This window comes from Bos grunniens, chromosome 18 (genome assembly GCF_055505025.1).
Source record: "Bos grunniens cultivar Pamir isolate PY7600 chromosome 18, Bosgru_T2T1.0, whole genome shotgun sequence".
NCBI classification, from domain to species: domain Eukaryota; kingdom Metazoa; phylum Chordata; class Mammalia; order Artiodactyla; family Bovidae; genus Bos; species Bos grunniens.
The window spans coordinates 29688721-29710595 of record NC_141182.1 but is presented as its reverse complement, the minus strand read 5'-3'; the positions used below and the strand labels follow the sequence as shown (position 1 = coordinate 29710595).

Genomic DNA, 21875 nt, shown 5'->3' with positions numbered 1-21875 from the left:
TGTTTAGTTGCCCCTCCTGAGTTATTCAGGTCCTTTCTTTCACCTTTCTCTTCTTCTTCTTCTTTTTTTAGTTTCTGGCTGCACTGGGCCTCAGTTGCAGCATGCAGGCTCTCTAGTTGTGGTGTGCCAGCTCAGGAGCTGAGGATACAGGCTTACTTGCCCCGCCGCACATGGGATCTTAGTTCTGTGACCAGGAACCGAACCTACATCCCCTGCGTTGCAGGCGTCTTAACCACTGGACCACCAGGGAAGTCCCTCACCTACAGCACTTTATAATTTTACATTATTTGTGTTAGTTGTTTAATTTTCTGCCTTCGCACTAGTCTGCCCCTCAAGAAAGCAAGGCTTTTCTATCAAGTTTCTCAGGTGCCTTAAAGAAAGCTTGAAACATTGCAAGAGCTCAATAAAAATGTGTTGCAAAATGGCCCAAACAGGAGATCAGTCTGGCTTACCTCAGTATTAGCTGGCTGAACATGAAGAATGTTGTATTTTTTAAACCTTTTATTCTATTTTGGAGTATAGCTGATTAACAATGTTGTGATCATTTCAGATGGACAGCAAAGGGACTCAGCCATCTGTATACATGTATCTGTGTGTGTGTGGTAGTTGCTCAGTCGTGTCCGACTCTTTGCAACCCCACAGACTGTAGCCCACCAGGCTTCTCTGTCCATGGAATTCTCCAGGCAAGAATACTGGAGTGGATTGCCATTCCCTTCTCCAGAGGAACTTCCCAACCCAAGAATCGAACCCTGGTCTCCTGCATGGCAGGCAGATTCTTTACCATTTGAGCTACAGGGAAGTCTTATACATATATCTGTTCTCCCCTAAACCCACCTCCCATCCAGGCTGCTACATAACATTGAGCAGAGTTCCCTGTGCTGAACAGTCGGTCCTTGTTGGTCATCCATTTTAAATATAGCAGTGTGTACCTGTCCATCCCAAACTCCCTAACTATCCCTTCCCTTCTCCTCCCCAGCTTGTTCTCTTAAGTCTGCGAGTCTGTTTCTGGTTTGTAAATAACTTCATTCGTATCACTTCTTTTTAGACTGCACATAAAAGGGATGCCGTAAGATATTTCTCCTTCTCTGTCTGACTTCCTTCACTCAGTATGACAACCCCTAGGTAGGATGGCGTATTTCGGATGAGTTAGTGAATACTTACTATTATTATTTTTTTAAATCTCTTTGAAACCATAGCTCTGCAATGATTGCCCAATTAGGCCTGTTTTGTCTAGGACTTTCCCTTCCCAATAGCACAGCGGCTGAGTGGCTTTTCATGTTGCCAGGTTTGCAATTTGATGGGAGAGTCACTCATTTTGTATTTTACATCTAGGAGGAAGAAAAGTAACTCTGTGATGTGATAGATGTGTTAATTAAGTTGATTGTGGTAATCGTTTCACAATGTATAGGCATATCAAATCATATTATACACCATTTTAAATATACTGCAATTTTTTTGTCAATTATACCTCGATAAAGCTAGGGGATAAAAGAAGAAACAGAAAGAGAGAGAGGGTAGCCACGACCACACTACTGAAAAAATTTTGAAGTCCTGTCTTTTAACTAGAAAATTAAGCCTATTCTGAAAGAATAAAATATGAACAGCCTGTGCCATGGTTGTATTTTTTTTTCTCATGCAACTTGGCCCCAAATTCTCACTTCATCCAATATAAATAAAGTAGTAGCATGCCCTTGAGAGCCCAGGGCTGTGATTTATACAGTGTCCCCTCACCCAGGGAATGTTGATTGTGTGGTGTCTTTATACCAGCGGGCCCCAATCTTTTTGGCACCAGGGACCAGTTTCATGGAAGACAGTTTTTCCAGGGACGAGTGTGAGGGGATGGTTTGGGGATGTTTCAAGTGCATTATATGTACAGTGCACTTTATGTCTATTACCATTACATCAGTTCCACCCCAGAGCATCAGGCATTAGATCCCGGCAGCGGGGGACCCCTGCTTTAAGGGGCATTAGAGTCCAGTACTCTTGCCTGGAAAATCCCATGGGCGGAGGAGCCTGGTGGGCTGCAGTCCATGGGGTCGCGAAGAGTCGAACACGAGTGAGTGACTTCACTTTCACTTTTCACTTTCCTGCATTGGAGAAGGAAATGGCAACCCACTCCAGTGTTCTTGCCTGGAGAATCCCAGGGACGGGGGAGCCTGGTGAGCTGCCGTCTATGGGGTCGCACAGGGTTGGACACGACTGACGCGACTTAGCAGCGGCAGCAGAGTAAGAACTTGATGTGGGTGGTATCATTCCCATTTTTTTGATTAAGAATCTAAACCTTAAAGATGTTAAAAAAAAATGTCCTCGCTGTGTGAGAGTGGCAAATCAATGATGTAGAATATGATCTTTCTTATAACAAGATAATGTGAACAAAATCTTCTAACCTTATAATTGTAGTATATAGGAGTTTTCCACTGCATCATGCCTTCTAAACTTAGCAAAGATTTGCACACTTTCCTGTAATAAAGTGAAACCATGTGAAGGCATTGCTAAAAGAAACTTCAAATACTGTTGGGACAGCAACTCGGGCTCTGCTGCACATTCCTGTACCCTCTGCATCTAGCTCTGAGCTCTGCACACAGTGCACTCTATGCAAATCGCCTTTGTGTGAGTGAATGAAGAACTCAGATAATAAAACAGAACCAACGAAGCCTTCCACCTACTGCAGTCCTGACACATTGCGGAAGACGCCTGCCGTGCCACCGGTAGCATAATTGTGCAAGGTCAGGCTGGAAATAGCTGTCAGTCTAAAGCATGACTGATGCTAGTTTACTTCTTAAGCAGTTACAGGATTTTGTTCCATAGGTAACAGAACAGCAAAGTTTTGCTTGCTGGGAACAGGCCACCTAAGAAAAGAGGAGATACTTTTTTTTTTCCCCCTGTTATATTATAAAAGAGTCATTCCGATTCTGAAAGGGTTTATTTATACACATGAAACTGTAAAACAGACAGCTTATTAGTTTTCACAACCAGGCCTCCAATTGTCCTCATTATTTGTTTGCGGAAGCAGTGGGTAGGCCACCATCCTGGCGTTGTTTGCCTGGGATCCAGAAGGCATTTTTCCTCCTGTGCATAGTAAACAAGGGCTGAGATTTTACAGTTACACATTTTCATACAATATTTTTCATTTCTCTCACCCGATGCACATTACAGATGTTTGCCAGAATGCTGCACGGGTGAAGAGAAGACATCTGTGTGCTCTAGTGTGTCTTTTGAAGTGTTTAATTGTTCCAGAAACTTCCAGGCTCATTTTAAAAACACCCTGTTAAGTCTGTATGGGCTGTTTCATTAAGTTACAAAACAGTTTATACCTCAGAATGCTCCAGAATATAATCTGGAAACTGCATTTTATTTCCCGAGTTTATGTTCCAAAACAGAGCCAGAGAAATGACAGGATACATTTCGGTGCTGTCCATCCGCCTGACTGCAGTTTTGAGTCTGTCCCTGTTCCCATAATAAATTCAATTTGGAGCCTGTAGAGTTTGGCAGTGACTCTGCACTACAGGCTGAGTTGGCATGGGAGGAAAACACCCAGCGAGCAATGGTTAGGCCTCTGCGGAAGAAGACAGCATGGGAAGTGACTGTTTGAGATTGCAGTATGGGCTGTGTGTCTTCAAAGGGAGGTTTCTGCAGTGACATGGCAAGCAGACACCGCCTCATCCTTTTGCTCAGTTGCGAGATCGATCACCATCCAAAGGGAAGGTTAGATCGTCTGTTAGTGCCCTGATGTAACTTTCCTAGTTAACCAACAGTAGGTCATAGCACAGATTCCTAGAAGGAAGTGGAAACCTTCCTGCTTATAGGTGAATGAACAGTCAGATGGTACAATTCACTATTTCCCTCAGAACTTAGATGGGGAGGAATTCTCCATATACAAGGTTAAAATAAATAAGCTGCAATTTTTACTGATCTATGTTTAATCCTTTTCCTCCTCCAAAGATTCCCTAAAAGTTTGGATATTTGGCGTGTGTCTTCTATAATTAAATAGCAAAATGGGGAAAAAAAAATATCAGTAAGGTTTAGGTCATCTTCCCCACTTGGGGAGTTTGCTTGAGTCCCTTTAGGAGAAATGAATGTTGAAGCCTATGATATCAGTTATAGAGATGTGAGGAAAAAAGAATATTGGCTGTCTGCATTTATTTCTCTGATTTTGTTCTTAAGTATACAAGGTCTCTGCTCAGACCCAACAAACAAACAGGAAGGAAAAAAAACAAACAAAAAAAACACCTCTAAAAGTGCATGCACAGGAATCCCAGGTTTGATAAGACTAAAAAAAATAAAAAGGATTTCGCATGACACATTTAAAACCTCTAGGGCCAGATGCTTCAGCTTCTAGTAAGCGATAATTTAAACATCAACAAGTTACATGGGTATCATGAAATTATTGCTCTGTGGTGCAACAGCAACCCAAAAGGGTTGTCATTAACACCTGTGCCCCATTACCTCCTGTGTTGCCTACTGCTTGGGGGAATTAATAAGGAAGGTGAGGGGGAATGGGTTGAGAGTTCAATTTTATTAAAATAATGAAGGCATTGCATAGGTTGCTGTTACCTGTTAGGCCTATGAGCTTTGGAATGTGTGACTGTTTAAAGAATGTATTTTCAGATGGTAATGCCAGTTACCCTGTCTGGGGGTTGTCCATACTGAACTTGGCCCAGGATAGCTGAAAGGGCAAGTCAGATTTGGGAGATGTTCCTGGGAGGGCCAGTTATGCACACCTTTCTGAGTTTCAGCTAGTGTGGAAGGTTCAGCTGTTTTATTTTTCACCTGCTATTGAAATGCTTATTCTCTGAAAATGTATTGCAAATAAGTCTTTGCAAATGGGGTCTGTGTTCTTCTCATCATAAGGGTTTTAGCTTTTCCAGTGTGCACATTTTCACGCTGCACCAAACCTTTGTTTTTCCACTCAGGGTGTCAGCACCAGCATTTTTCTTTCTGAATAATGTGCAGAATTGGTGTGCTGACTTGCTCATAAAAAAGTAGAGCCTCGCTAACAGAGCCTCACTACCCAAAACCTCAACATCTTATTTTCCCGAAGGCCTTTCATCTTAGTTTGTCAGCAAGCTGGAACCTCTACCCTGACAGTGTAAAATTTTTAATGGTTAATTTTCCTTGTAGTGTGTGCTGTCATTATAGGGGGGAGATGTGTGGGTTTTGTTGCTAATGGGAGGGAACTTTCAGGTATGACCAGAGGCAAAGGATTCTGGGAGCACTGTGTTAATTGAAATCCAAGCCAATTGCACTTTAACCAAGAAGCTAAATGCAGAAAAAATATGGATTTATTAAAAGCGGACTTCACCTTGGGATTGATGCCGTTCACACTTGACACTGGCAGGATGAATTGTGATGACAGGGATCATGTTTGTTGAAAAACAGCTGGAAATACAACAGCTATATTATTATAATTAGGATCTGAATCAAGTTGGATTATAATAGGGGCTTTCTTGGAGAAATGGCACGGTGTCAAATTTATAGTCACTAGCTAAATGAGGCTCTTGTACTGTCAACCAAGGGACAGAAACAGTTCCAAATGAAAACACAAACAGAGAATCCTGTTGTTGTATTTCCTGGGTATCACTCAGGGTCCTATTTATCACACACGAACACTTGCCGCTTTGAAGAAACATTATCCTGCAAGGTTTACCCTTTTCAATTTGCCTCCATGGTCTGCATTCTGCATGCATTTCCGTGGAGGAGCCTACACCGCAGCTTGACTAGAAATCTTTTCTGCTGCAAGATTAACCTCAAAGCATCCATTTCCCCCCCTCTGGGTAATCACTTGACAAATGCATCCACAAAACCTCCATGCACATCTATTCCAGCGTACAGGTGCATCAACAGTCTTGAATCACTATTAGGAGAAATATCATCCTTGACGGAAAGGAGTGCTGCCTTTTCATTTCCAGGTGTCTGAAGCTAAAGGATGCGGATTTCCCGAGAAGCCAGACATCAGGCAGAAAGATCTTGAGGGAGGATGTGGATTAAAGCTTGTCTTACAGTCCTCAGCCCAGTGGTTCTTCTCGGCAAGCGTGTGGGATTTGTATGGACTGGGAGATGTGACATTCAAATATGGGAGCGATTCACTCAAGTAACTCTAAGACACTTGTACTAAGGATGTGCCCAGTGCCTGGCCTTGTGCCTGCTACATCAAAACACGTTGTATTTTTGAGCAATTTTATGCCACAGAGGAAACTGATATGAAATTGATTGGATGGGTGAACCTGAGATTGTGTGTTTTTTAACTTGTTGCATTTGAGAATGTCTTTTTGTGTTTCCTCTTCCAAATTTAAGAAAATAAGCTACTTTTTTTCTTTTCCATTATGATTTTTTCACAGGATATTGAATGTATTTCCCTGTGCTATACAGCAGGACCTTGTTGTCTACCTGTTCTATATATACCAGTTCGCATCTGCTAATCCCAAGCTCCCGGTTCATCCCTCTTCCACCCCCACCCCTTTGGCAACCACCAGTCTATATGTTTCTTTTTCTGTTTCATAGGTAGGTTCATTTCTGTCATATTTTAGGTTCCACATATAAATGATATCATGGTATTTGTCTTTCACACTTTCACACTTATTTTACTTAGTGTGATAATCTCTGTTGCATTCATGTTGCAGCAGATGGCATTATCGATTTTTAGGGCTGAGTAGTAGTCCAGTGTATATATGTACCGCATCTTCTTTATCCATTCATTTGTTGTTGGAAATTTAGGTTGTCACCATGTCTTGGCTGTTGGAAATAGTGTTGCTATGAACATAGGGGTGCATTTATCTTTTTGAATTATACTTTTGTTTGGATATGTGCCAGGAGTGGGATTGATAGATCATATGATACTTCTGTTTTTAGTTTTCTGAGGGACATCCATACTATCTTCCACAGTAGCTGCACCAACTTACATTCGCACCAACAGTGTAGGAAGGATCCCTTTTCTCCACACCCTCTCCGGTGAAAGAAAGCTAGTATTAAAATGACTAAGCAAAACTACACCTAGTTACAATTACAATATCCACCACCACTTAAAATGGGAAAAGGCTAGTTTATTATTCAATATCTCATATTCAAACACATAATGTGCCTATAATTATAGTGACAATAAGCTCTCAGAAATATTATATATTTAACTCTTTTATCCTCTTTACGTGAGCTTCCCAAGTGACGCTAGTGGTCAAGAACCCATCTGCCAATGCAGGAGACATAGAGATGCAGGTTCACTCCCTGGGTGGGGAAGATTCCCTGGAGGAGGGCATGGCAACACGCTCCAGTATTCTTACCTGGAGAACCCCATGGACAGAGGAGCCTGGCGGGCTACAGTCCATAGGATCACAAAGAGTTGGACATGACTGAAGCAACTTAGCATGCATGAACACATACTCTTTACATACATTATTATATTTAATTATCTCAATAAGCCTAGGATATAACAATTTCTATTAACTTCCTTTTTTTTGCAGATTAAAGAACTCAAGCTTAGGAAAGTTTTGTTACTTGGGCAAGGACACACAACTAATACAAGTTGAGCATGGAATATAAAACAAGTGTTCTGGTTCAAGACAGTTTGACTCTAAAGTTGTCTTTCCAGCCACTACTCCCTTACTATTATCTCATTTGGTTTTTGCACAAAACTTTGAGGTTTGAAGAATAAAAAAATTGTTTTTTTTTTAAAAATTGATTAATTAATTAGGCTGTATTGGGTCTTAGTTGTGGCGCATAGCATCTTCATTGCATCATGTAGGATCTTTGGTTGCATCACATGGAGTTTTCGGTCGTGGGTCCTGGGCTCAGTAGTTGGGGCACATGGGCTTAGTTGCTCCAAGTTATGTGGAATCTTAGTTCCCAGACCAGAGATCAAATTCTCGTCCCCTGCGTTGCAAGGAGAAGTCTTAGCCACTGGACTGCCAGGGAAGTCCCCAGATTATTGCTTTTGTATATGAAAGCAATGAATCACAGAGCAGAGCAGGTAAATGATGGAACTCAGGAACCTGGCAGGCTGGAGTCCATGGGGTTGCAAAGAGTCAGAAATGACTGAGCAACTGAGCAATCTCCATGACTGTTCATTCAGCAGAGTGATTTAAAAGTTACTTCATTTTATAAACAAATCTGAGCAAAAGTTCTCACAGTAATCAGGATAGAAAATTAATGCTTTTGACTGTGAAGAAGGCTGAGCGCCGAAGAATTGATGCTTTTGAAGTGTGGTGTTGGAGAAGACTCTTGAGAGTCCCTTGGACTACAAGGAGATCCAACCAGTCCATTCTGAAAGAGATCAGCCCTGGGATTTCTTTGGAAGGAATGATGCTAAAGCTGAAACTCCAGTACTTTGGCCACCTCATGCGAAGAGTTGACTCATTGGAAAAGACCCTGATGCTGGGAGGGATTGGGGGCAGAAGGAGAAGGGGCCAACAGAGGATGAGATGGCCGGATGGCATCACCGACTCAATGGACTTGAGTCTGAGTGAACTCCGGGAGTTGGTGATGGACAGGGAGGCCTGGCGTGCTGCGATTCATGGGGTCGCAAAGAGTCGGACACGACTGAGCGACTGATCTGATCTGATCTGATCTGATGGAGAAGAGTGATGTTAAATTTCAAAAAGCCTGGTTTCCATTAGAGTTTATCTGAAGTATGGCTTTACATTAGAATTGCTGAGAAGACTTTAAAAACTGCTTCACCTTCATCCCTATATTGTCATCCCACAGATTTGAAAGCGACCCTAGGGATCCAAATATTTTTCAAAGCTGGATACTAACACATAAGCAGAGTTGGTACTCACAGACTTAGCATATGGTAATTTCTGTTCTAGCCCCTGTCTACATTATTTCATTGGCCCCTCGCAGTAATTTTAACATTTGTTGTAGACTTGAAATCTGGAGCGAAGACACGTTAAATGATTGGTCCGAAGAGAAAAGGTACTTACATCAGAACATTTCACATATAAATATTCCGTCTGTGAAACTTAACCCCACGCTGCTGCTGCTTAGCCATTCAGTTGTGTCTGACTCTTTGCAACCCCGTGGACTGTAGCCAGTCAGGCTCCTCTGTCCATGGGATTCTCCAGGCAGGAGTACTGGAGTGGGTTGACATGCCCTCCTTCAAGGGATTTTATCGACCCAGGGATCTAACCTGGGTCTGCTGCATTGCAGGCAGATTCTTTACTGCTGAGCCACCGGGGGAGCCTGAACTCCATGCTACTCTGCCCAAATACACTCACCCCACAAATATACACAGAGTTTGTCATTGTTCAGACACTATCTAGATTTATTTATTCTCTTTATGAAGGCATTCTTAATTTTAGAGTCCCCCCACTAGAAGGTAACTCTGTTGATAACAGATTTTTTTTTCATTTTATCTCTTCTCTTTTTCCAGCCTAAACAGAAACTAGTATGAAATGCACACACTCACTAACAGCCCGACACAGAGCACAGAGCTTGACTTTATTTTTCTGTTAATGTGTTATGATTTCATAATGGGGGAAATAATTTCTCCTAGAAACAAAATCTAAGTAAAAACACAACCCAGCAAAAAAAAAACAAAAGTTATCTCATGGCCTTCTGCAGGGAAGAAAGAGTTCACCCTTTCAGATTAGTCTCTGAACTCAGTTCTTTTAGTAAATCTTGCATCTTTTTCTTGTGATTCATTAAAAAAAAAAAACTCTCCTGAATTAATTTTAATCTTAGAGAAAAGTTGCAAAAATAGTTCATGTATACCCCTTACTCAGCTTTGTTGTTGTTCAGTTGCTAACTCATGTCTGATTCTTTTCAACCCTGTGAACTGAAGCATACCAGGCTTCCCTGTCCTTCACCACCTCCTGGAGTTTGCTCAAACTCATGTCCATTGAGTCAGTGATGCCATCCAACCATCTCATCCTCCGTTGCCCTCTTCTCCTCCTACCCTCAATCTTTCCCAGCATCAGGGTCTTTTCCAATGAGTTGGGTGTTTGCATCAGGTGGCCAAATATTGTATCTTCCGCTTCAGCACCAGTCCTTTCAGTGAATATTCAAGGTTGAGTTCCTTTAGGACTGACTGATTTGATCTTCTTGCAGTCCAAGGGACTCTCAAGAGTCTTCTCCAGCACCACAGTTCAAAAGCATCATCAGCTTACCTTCAGCTGAACATTTTAGGTAAAATTAGTGCAAGGACCAAAACAAGAAAATCAGCACTGACACTTGTGTATTTATTGTCATTACCCAGTGTCAATGTTTTATCATCTCTTAATTGGACTATACCTGTAAACCTCATAACTTGTCTCATCTCATAACATTCTATATCTCTGCCTCCAACTGAGTATGGAAGTACTAATGGAGGAGCCTCCTACATCGGGTTGATTGCAAATGATGGATCTCCTCTCTTTTCTACAGGGTGAAGCCAACTTTTCCCATCTTGACATTTATGTGCCCTTATATTTTGTTCTGTTTGCATCTCCAACTTTAGTTTTAATGACTGCCTTTTCCAGACATCTCTCTTTCTAACAGAAACCTAGTCATGTCTATCTGACTATCCTCCTCTCACCTGGAATGTCTTTCCTCCAATTCTTCTCCATCCCACACAATATTCAAATAACTGCAAATATTTTGCTTTCATGTGCTCATTTCACCAGCTAGTTGATGAGCTACTTGTGAAAGTGAGTCTTTATTTATTTATTTTTTTGATACTGTTCCCAGTGTCTGGTGAAATGTATTACACAACACATTCAGAGCATTTTTTATCTCTAGCTGTAGATTTTTGTAGAACCTCTGAATCATCGTGCCGAGTAAAAATTCCAGTTTTACAGGATGATCAACTGCTCAACAAACATTACATTTTCCTATGTAGTGACCATAATTCAACACACTTCAAAAAAGATTTTGATTGGCAAGATCTTGCAGAAGCTCTACCTTGTTTCAGCAAAAAAAAAAAAAAAAATGCTGCTCAGATCCACCCACAGCTCCCTTCAGGTTTAAAACACTCTTCCCTCAGCTGCGGGGCGTGTTGACTGTCGACAGTTCAGGGCTGATTATCCCTCAGCTGAAGACAGCCGCCTGGACCAGGGCCAAGCCTCCATTCTGAGGCAGGTTCCCACAGCCAATAACTGGTCAGTGCTGGAGTATAAAGTCTTGGATGGATTTCCTCATTGACCATCCCAACTCTAAAGGGAAGTCCACTGAGGTCTTTGCTCCTTCTTCCCAGTCTTGTCCTTTTCGCTTTCCTACAGATACTTTTTTTTTTTTTTAATCAGAGGATGATTGCTTTACAGTGTTATGTTGGTTTCTGCCATGCGACAATATGAATCAGCCATGCATGCACGCTCAGTTGCTCAGTTGTGTCTGAATCTTTGAGACCCCATGATCAGGCTCCTCTGTCTATGGGATTCTCAAGGCAAGAATACTGGATTGGGTTGCCATGCCTTCCTCCAGGGGATCTCTCCGACCCAAGGATCAAACCCGTGGCTCCTGGATTGACAAACAGTTTCTTTACCATTGAGCCATCTGGGAAGCCCATGAGTATTCTTACGTCCCCTCCCTCTAGAACCTCCCGCCCACCCCCCCCACCCCTCTAGGTTATCACAGAGCACCAGGTTGAGCTCCCTGTGTTATACAGCAGCTTCCCACTAGCTATCTACTTTACACATTTGTTGGTAGTCCCTAAGCTGTGTCGGACTCTTTGCGACTCCCTGGACTGTAGCCCATGAGGCTCCTCTATCCGTGAGATTCATGGCAAGAATAGTGGAGTGGGTTGCCATTTCCTTCTCCAGCTTTACACATTAGAGTGTATATATATGTCAATGCTATCCTCTCAATTCGTCCCACACTCTCCTTCTACATCTATGTCCACAAGCCTGTTCTCTGTGTCAGGGTCTCTATTCCTGCCCTGCAAATAGGTTCATCAGTATCATTTTTCTAGATTATGTGTATATGTATTAATATACTGATCAAAGGGATGCCTCAGTAAAAATTCAAGAAATCTTCATCTTAGAATCTATTTCTAGGAAGCTCATTTGTGATACCTACCATTCGTTATGAAATCATAGATGATTTATTCATTTGTCCATCCGTTCAGTTAGCAAATGTATGTTCAATAATCATTACACGTCCAGCACTTAGTGAGGAAGACATGGACCCTGCCCTCATAAAACATGCTTCTTGTTAGCACACCAGACTTCTCCAGTTTCTCCCCACTTTCAGTAATTCCCAGAATTTAACAGTCTCGCAGACTACTTTGTTTTTACTTATGCTTAAAATTCCTTCCCTGCTGTTCTTTTCCTGGTTAAACTCTACCCACCTTTCATCAGTTCAGTTCAGTTTAGTTCAGTCGCTCAGTCATATCCGACTCTTTGCGACCCCATGAACTGCAGCACGCCAGGCCTCCCTGTCCATCACCAATTCCCGGAGTTCACTCAGACTCACATCCATCGAGTCGGTGATGCCATCCAGCCATCTCATCCTCTGTCGTCCCCTTCTCCTCCTGCCCCCAATCCCTCCCAGCATCAGGGTCTTTTCCAATGAGTCAACTCTTCGCATGAGGTGGCCAAAGTACTGGAGTTTCAGCTTAAGCATCATTCCTTCCAAAGAAATCCCAGGGCTGATCTCCTTCAGAATGGACTGGTTGGATCTCCTTGTAGTCCAAGGGACTCTCAAGAGTCTTCTCCAACACCACACTTCAAAAGCATCAATTCTTCAGCGCTCAGCCTTCTTCACAGTCCAAATCTCACATCCATACATGACCACAGGAAAAACCATAGCCTTGACTAGAGGACTTTTTTTGGCAAAGTAATGTCTCTGCTTTTCAATATGCTATCTAGGTTGGTCATAACTTTCCTTCCAAGGAGTAAGCATCTTTCACCTTTCATAATTCCACTCAAATGCAGTGCCTCTCAGAAAGCTGTCCCTGACCATATCCGGTTTGTGCTGGATTAAGTGAGGGGTCCAAACTCAGTGTCAGTGCATTCAGCTGAATTTGTCTCTCCTCTCCTCTTCCCTCCTACCACCAAATGTAAGCTTCTCGAGTGTAAATTTTGACTTTGTATCAAGCAAGCTGAATGTATTCAATGGCTAAATGAATGAGTGAATAAAAATGGAAAGTTAATCTGGGGAAAAGTTTTGATTCTGTTATCCATAGGCCCAGTTATCTAAATATTATGATTAATTAGTAGTCCAATGTAATTTTATATTTTGAGGAAATAAATAAGATGGGATAAAATATTCCTTTCATATTCTGTGCAGCTTTTCCAGCAGCCAGTTTTCCCAAGTACATTCAGTTGTGCTTTTTGGAGAACTTAAATGTTACATTTTATATCCATCATCTTATTAACCTTACATTTCATATTTCTTTGATATGTATCCTTTTCATATTCTCTAAGCCCACGAATCTGATAGGTATCTTTCAAATGAAAACTACAAAGGAATCTTAAATAATACAGATTCTAAAAGAGCTGTCTTTATATAGTACTTCAACTTAGCAGTACTCTGTCTTTTAAAAGGCTTGTATATTGTTGAAGTTATGATAGTTTATCTCCATATTTTTAAAAAGATTTCTTTTCTTCCTCATTACCACACATGGATTTCTGTATAATATCCTTGACAAAATTCAGCTCTTGGCAAAGAATAATGTGTTAATTCTTATTTTCTCTTTTTCTTTTCCTTTTTTTTTTTAGGTACGTCTGTCACTAATGTAACAGCTACTGATGCTGATGACCCAGTTTATGGAAACAGTGCGAAGTTGGTTTATAGCATCTTGGAAGGGCAACCTTATTTTTCCATTGAGCCTGAAACAGGTTTGTGGCCTAAATTTTGAATTCTATTTACTGTGTCATTGCTTCAGGGATACACTTTTCTTGGAATGTGGATTATGAAATGCTCTGGTTAAGGAACCTCACTACCTATCAATAACATTTGAATGTGTTATTCCTGTGCAGTGCCAGATACATGGCAAGCCTGACAATCATTTTGATACATATTAAAATGAATTGCAGATCCTTTGTAGAATATCACCTGTTTAACAGATGGCCTGGCACTGTTGTTCATCCCTGGGAAAAAAGTGTGCTTATACCTCAGGCCGACTTAGATATCAGATTTAAGAATAAATACAATTACTTATTGGCTGCAAAATGCTTGGCAAGTAACATTTATAAAGATTTCTAAGTTTTAACTTGCACATCTATGAAGTGGAGTGGAACCTTCCTCATAGCCTTATGAAGATCAGATGAACCAATAAATATTCAGCACACAGTACATGGCATGTGGTAATCATTTCATGCATGGATATTATTATATTTGTTACTAGATTCCTCATTTGTTAAACAGGATTCTGATATCTGTGTACTAGGACTCTCATGAAAATATTATCATTTTTGCCAATATTAAATGCAGCCAGTATCTTGGGTTCAATGATATAGATTTTAGCAAACAGGAAATAAGTTATTTAAAAAAATAAAGCAGACAAACTAGAAAATCTATTTTTAATGATTTGGCAGATAACTTCATAAAATAACAGTTTTTATAAATGAAGATATATCTTTTATTGTTTAATTTTAACAGTGTAGCAAGAGAGCAAAGACACTGTGTCAGACTTTTTATAATCATGATTTTTATAGCATATTTTAAAATTACTTAAAATAGCACCATCTTTTGGGTATAGGTTTTTCCTGTATCTGGTGATTTTGTCTGCAGACTTCCAAATAGAAAAATTCAATATGTGGACACATATACATTTGTTACTTTGATTCATGAGTTTTCAGCAGTATTGAGATGAATTTTCATGTCTTACCATTAAGTCAATTATTAATTAAATTAAAAATTTAGAGCCTCTCCTCATTTTTTTTTTAATTCAAAGAAAAATCCTCATGCATTTAAAAGTGAGAAAAAGTATATCTATACATAAATAGGTCATGGCTTAAAATTGAATTTAGATTCAGAAACAGGAAATAACTCTTGTAAAATACATTAATTAGGGGCATAATTACATACGGTTTTCCTCAGCGAAGAAGAAGTCTGCTATAGATGTCATCTCCTTTGTCCTCCTTGATGACCCTGGGGAAGAGTAGAGAAGGTGGTCAGCTCTGAATTTTAAGGGAAAAGAGAAACATCTGGAGATGTCCTACTCCTCGGCCAGAGTCACAGTGAGAGATGGGACCAGGGTTGGGACTCAGAACCAGGGCTTTAATTTCAAAGCCACTGACAGACATCTTCAAACTTCTCTTTTCAATGGCAAGAGGTATGGTATAGTGGCGTTTGCAAAACAGAAAAGTGTTAACTCCTTAAGTGAAATTGAATAATCTCCTCTTCGCTTCTTGGCTATTTGTTTGTTTACTTGAATCTTTTGGTTCACCATTTACAGTGTAATATATTGAGAAACAATTATTGAGAAAGTATATTGAGAAGATATTGAGAAACAATCGACACATAGTGTTATATTAGTTTCAGATGTATAGCATAAAGATTTAATAGGGATTCCCTGGTAGCTCAGCTGGTAAAGAATTCACCTGCAATGCAGGAGACCCTGGTTCTATTCCTGGGTTGGGAAGTTCCCCTGGAGAAAGGATAGGCTACTCACTTCAGTATAAGAATACTGAAGCCCAAGAGGGCTTCCCTGGTGGCTTAGATGGTAAAGAATCCACCTGCAAAATGGGAGACCTAGGTTTGATCCCTGGGTTGGGAAGATTCCCTGGAGGAGGGCATGGCAACCCACTGCAGTATTCTTGCCTGGAGAATCTCCATGGACAGGGGGGCCTGGCAGGCTACAGTCCATGGGGTCTCAAAGAGTCAGACCTGATTGAGTGTAGCACAGCATGTACTGTGAAGTGATTATCATAATAAGTCTGGTTATCATCCATCACCACACATTTGTATTTTTTTTTCTTTTGATGAGAAATTTTAGGATCTTGGCAACTTCTAAATATATGACACAGTGCTAGTAATTATAGACACTATGTGCCATGCTGTGCTGACTCACTTCAGTTGTGTCTGACTCTGTTCAACCCTATGGACTGTCACCCTTCAGCCTCCTCTTTCCATGGGATTCTCCAGACAAGAATACTGGAGTGGGTTTCTATGCCCTTCTCCAGGGGATCTTTCTGACCCAGGGATTGAACCTGAGTCTCTTAAGTCTCCTGCATCAGCAGGCAGGTTCTTAACCCCTAGCAGCACCACACAGAACATTATATCCCCAGGACTTATTCATTTTATAACTGTAAGTTTTTACCTTTGGGCCAGCAATAGATATTTATCCAACAAATGTCCAAATCAGCATTCACTACGTGCCAGGAACCAAGTTAGATATAAGGAGACAAATTCACAAAGGCTATATTCAGCCTACAATATCTCACAATCCATTTTGGCAGACAGATTTTTTTTTCAACATAAATACAAGGAAGCATGATGATGCCATTTAAATAATTTATATCTTTAGGAATAACTTACCATGAAGTACAGAGAATAAAAGCCTAGTACTAAGTCAGAGAATTTGGGCAACTTTAAATCTCATTTGACATATATTGCTATTTGCTTAATTAAATGTTGTCAGCAACATTTAATATGTACATTTTCACTCAGCATAATGAGTGTTTATCTCAACCCATATTCATTTTAGCCTTATCATGTCCAATTTGACAGATACAAAGTTATCTGATTCATATTTTAGAAAGTGTATTCTGGTACTATTGTGGGAATGCAGAGGAGAGAAATGATACTTGAAGCGTGTACATAGAAGTTACTTAATAAATACTGGTTGAATGAAGTTAAGGTTTTTAACTCAAGCAGAGAGCAGAAGGAAGTAGAGGCTAAATTTAATAATAGAGTCAGCAACAGATGTTTAATAGCTTATCAATTAGCAAGTTGATATAGTTTATCAAATAGCTTATCAAATAGTAAATCACATATTGAAACATCAACATGTTAAACGAAAAGTAAGCATTATTGTGTAAATGTTTGCTTAATTATACTTGAGTTTGTTCGAATGAAAGCAGAGGGTTAGTTGTTTCTAAAGGATCTAAATTTGTCTATCTCTGAGACCTTTGGTCATCTTTCTAAAAGAAAAATTGAGACTGGTGTGAATGCATGTGGACATAGTAGAGGAGGGTATAAGGCAGAAGTACATTAAGAATATTTTAAAATATTTTATGTTAGAAAAAGGTACAAAGAACATAGAACATTTGAATTTTTATTTTCTAAGCAAAAGGAAAGAAAATACCCTTTCTGGTGATGAGAAGATTTGCATCATTTGCCTCATCTGAGAAAGAGACTCTGACTTGGAGTTAGGAGGACAAGTGACTTCTTGGGGCTTAAAGACTGTGAAAGATAGAAGAAGTACTGTCTTAGTTCCACTGCTGTAACAAAATACGATAAACTGGGCAACTTATAAGAAACAGACATTTATTTCTCAGAGGCCTGGAGGCTGGAAGTTTGAGATCAGGGTGGGTACCGTCAGGTTCTAGGGACTGCCCTCTTCTGGGTTGCAGAGGCTGTCTCTCCTGTTCCCTTGGAAAGAGAAGAAGCTAGGTCTCTGGCTTCTTTTTATATCTATGTTAATACTATTTGTGAAGGATTCACCCTCATGATCTACCTCTCAAATCTGCCACCTCCAAATACCATCACAGAGGGGATTACAGTTCACCATATGAATTTGCGGAGGGTAAAAAACATGCAATCCAGGTTAGACATGAAACAGAATTAGGCAGGGAAGTCCATCACACTGTAATTCTGACCTTAAACCCATACAAGTTAGAAGAGGATATACGCTAAGGCAATGTAGATTCACCAGCATCTTGGCCAAACCCATAGACATCCCTGGAACAAAGATTTCTCTTAAAAGGAGTCTCATAGTGTACACAAATGACCAGGCTTTATTATCACCTGCCTTGTGCAGCTGTTGGCTGAGATATACCTGGAAAGAGTAAGATACCCGCTTGAAACTTAAAACCAGTCCTACATATGCCTCAAGTAATCATGTATGGATGTGAGAGTTGGGCCATAAAGAAGGCTGAGTGCCAAATTGATACTTTCAGACTGTGGTGCTGGAGAAGACTCTTGGGAGTCCCTTGGCAGCAAAGTGATCAAACCAATCAATCCTAATAGAAATCAACCCTGACTATTCATTGTAAGGACTGATGCTGAAGCTGAAGCCCCAATACTTGGACCAACTGATGGGAAGAGCTGATTCACTGGAAAAGACCCTGATGCTGGGAAAGACTGAGGGCAGAAGGAAAAGGGGGTGACAGAGGATGAGATGGTTGGATGGCATCATCGAATCAATGGACATGAGGTTGAGCAAACTCCAGGAGATAGTGAAGGACAGGGAAGTCTGGCATGCTGTAGTTCATGGAGTCGCGAAGAGTTGCACATGACTTAGCGACACAACTTCCAGCAAAAACTGGAATCTGGAGAATCATTTTGGGGAATGATCTGTGTAAAGAAGACTGCCCACTGACCACTGTCAACAAGTTCTTGATGTTAGAATATTTTCAATAAGGAAAATAAAACTGTTGCAGGAAGGGGGACCCCCCTTCCAGGGCCTGAGGGTGGGCTCTTGTCTGACACTCAGAAATGAATTTTCTGAGGAGACGCCTGTGCTGACAAGGCAAGAGACTTTATTGGGAAGGGGTGCCTGGGCAGAAATAGGAGGGTAAGGGAACTCAGGAGAACTGCTCTGCCATGTGGCTCGAAGTCTCGGGATTTATGGTAATTGGGTTAGGTTCCAGGTTGTCTCTGGCCAATCACTGTGGCTCAAGGTCCTTCTTGGTGCTGCACACATCACTCAGCCAAGATGGATTCCAGTGAGAAGGATTCTGAGAGGTGGTAAGATATAAGGAATGGAGTCTCCTCTTTCCTTTTGACTTTTTCTGAATTCTTCCAGTTGGCAGTAGCTTGTTAGTTCTGAATTGCCACAAGTGGTCACTGTGGTGACCACTGGCCTACTTGGCCAGGGTAGGCGGTTTCAGTCGGTGGTTCCACTGACAAAACCCAAGGATAGGAGACAAGAATACATGTATGTGTCTTGCTTTACTCTCACAAGAATGCTAAGGACAGAACTCCGGACTTTGGAACATAGTAAGTTCTGTTTTCCTGCTTGCTTGTTACATTACAACTTTATGGACTTACTTCCTGTCACCAGAGCACATTAATTGCTCTGTCTCAGGAAGAGCTTCTCCTCTTGTTTTAGGTATCAGCTTAGGATTCAGAAAGATTTGCTATTTATTCTGTTTATTCTCTTCTGTGAGTGTCTCCTAATCAGTAATTATCTTGTAATTGACTTGCTTATGTTTCTAAGTCAGTTTTCATGCTAGAATGTACAGCTCATGAAAGAATGGGGCTTGTCTAATTTGTTCATTTTGCATCCCTATGCCTAGCAGAGAGTTTGGCACCTGAAATTATTCAGTAAGTAGTTGAGACAGAAAGGCATGAAGAGTGTAAGGTGGGGAGAAAGAAGAGAAGGAAGGAATGAATTAATAAAGAGAAAGGGAAAAGCTTGCCACAACTTACAGAGAAGATGTGGAAACACCAAGAAGGCAATCCAGTTTGATTTCCAGCCTGTCTTCCTTCTGTCTATTTCTGTGGTAGGAAGAACACCACTGTAACCTCACGTGTGATTTTTGTTGTTTTTACTGAGATTCACTGAAGACTCAAATTCACGTCATTTCCAAGTCTCATGCTATATCTTAAGTGTCTAGCCAATGCAGTGCTATTCTGGTCCTTGCAAAAATGAACCTTGAGACTTATAAACTCTTGCTCAGATTCAGTTCTAGATTAGATGTTGAGATGGAAAGGTTCAGGGAACCATTGCAGCCATTGCAGAAGAAAGGATGGTTATTAATATATCTTCCTATTCTGGAGATCACTGTGATAGTAATAAAAATAATAATAGTAATAAAAGGGAAAATATTATTGTGTTTCTAAACCATAGTGAAGAAGGAAGAATTTCTGTCTCCAATTTGCAGTTGACAGAACTGTATTTCAGAGAAAGTAAGGTAAAATGTCTTCCCTATCCTTACATCAAACTCTCTGTCAAATTATAAACAATAGGAAGAAATAAAAACAAGACTATAAACAACCACCACCTCATTTATTGAACATGTATTGTGTTCTTGGCAGTGTGCTAATTGGGTTTGCATGCATTATCAAATTTAATTTAATTTATGCCACACAATATTTTGAGGTAGGTACTAAATGTCATCTCTGTGTTACTGATGAGAGAACAGAGGATCAGAACTGATATTAATACATTTATTGCACAAGGTGTTTGAAGCAAGGCTTCAGGTGAGTCTCTCTGATTGCAAGATCCAGTTTTTCACGTTCTCCTGTAACCCTACCTGACTTCCATGCATTGTGTCTCATTCCCGGGGCTGCTGTTGGTATAGAAATGGACCCATAGAACTTGGAATTGGGCCCAGGTCTCCTTTATACATGGACACAGGAAACAATTTGATGTCAGATAAGATGTGAGGCAGTAGTAATTGTAAAATGAAGTGTCATTTTTGTGAATAGCTTCAAAAGGCTGAAAATAGCTTATTTTGTATTCTATAAATGTTTTCTCTGTCTTTTTTTTTTTTTTGTTTTCCTCTCCCTGCCACCCCCTATACCATATGTTTGCTTGTAACATTTTGGGCACAGACAGGGAGAAATGTGGCATTTATTTAAAAAGCTACTAATTTGAGGACAGCAGTGAGAAAACAGTTGCAGACCATCCTAAGTGACTGAAGATGGAACATCTAAATAAAATGCAAGGCAAGTGAATAGTAAATGCTTAATTATCTGAAGAAATCAGGGTAAAGTTGCAGGACAGTGTGCACATTGCTCCAGGCAATCAAGACTAAGAAAAATGACCAGTTGCAAAATAAACCAAGTTAATTCATTGACCTTTTGTTGAGACTCAGACCATCTTTCTTTATTGGATACAAATAGCATTTGTCTCAGTGGAACCTGTAAAAATGAGCTAAGGCAAAAAGTACTCCTTGGAAAAAATAATCCATATAACGAATGGTTCTCTTTTATAAAAATCAAGGATAATACATAGAATCTTCATGGAATGCTTTTATGGAATTGAGTCATTGTTATAACTTCTGGGCCAAAGTGATAAAGTGCAAACATACAAGATCTCTTTATAAAAAATAATCAGGATTACGTAAATTATCATTTCCACTGCCTTGAGGACTGGCTAAAGAATTTTCCTGTGCAGACCTTTGAGAAGAAACATTCAGATAAACTCAAGCTGTCCAACAATGCTAGGATATACATTGATGAATGAGAATCTCTTTGTAATTCACATTAAATGATACCTAGTCAACATCTACACTCTAATATTAAAGTCATATGCTAGCCATTGAGCGTGCAGTGTTGTATATGATAAATCCTAAAAGAGATATATGTTGTTGCTGTTGTTTAGTCGCTAAGGCGTGTCTGTCTCTTTGTGACTCCATGGACTGCCACCTACCCACACCCCTCTGAGATGGGATTCTTCAGGCAACAATAGTGGATTGGCTTACCATTTCCTTTTTCAGGGGATCTTCCTGACCTAGGGATTGAACCCACGTAGCCTGCTTGGCAGGTGGATTCTCTACCACTGAGCCATCTAGGAAGCCAAAATATGTGGGCAATCAGAACAGTGTGATAACATAGGATTCTCGCCAGAATTCTCTTTTTTTTTTTAAATTTATTTATATTTTATTGAAGGATAATTTCTTTACAGAATTTTGCTGTTTTCTGTCAAACCGCAACATGAATCAGCCATCGGTATACATATATCCCCTTCCTTTTGAATTTCTCTCCCATCTCCCTCCCCATCCCACCCCTCTAGGTTGATACAGAGCCCCTGTTTGGGTTTCCTGAGCCATACAGCAAATTCCCGTTGGCTATCTATTTTACATATGGTAATGTAAGTTTCCATGTTCCTCTTTCCATACATCTCATCCTCT

General features: G+C 40.4%; 1 protein-coding gene across 1 annotated transcript in view; it reads left to right on the top strand.

The window, feature by feature from the left end:
- Positions 1-21875, top strand: part of CDH8 (cadherin 8) — a 404121-nt gene that overhangs the window by 181733 nt on the left and 200513 nt on the right. The window contains exon 4 of the mRNA XM_086349550.1: positions 13626-13745. Within this exon, the coding sequence (XP_086205676.1) occupies positions 13626-13745 (120 nt within the window). The remainder of the gene's footprint in view (positions 1-13625; positions 13746-21875) is intronic.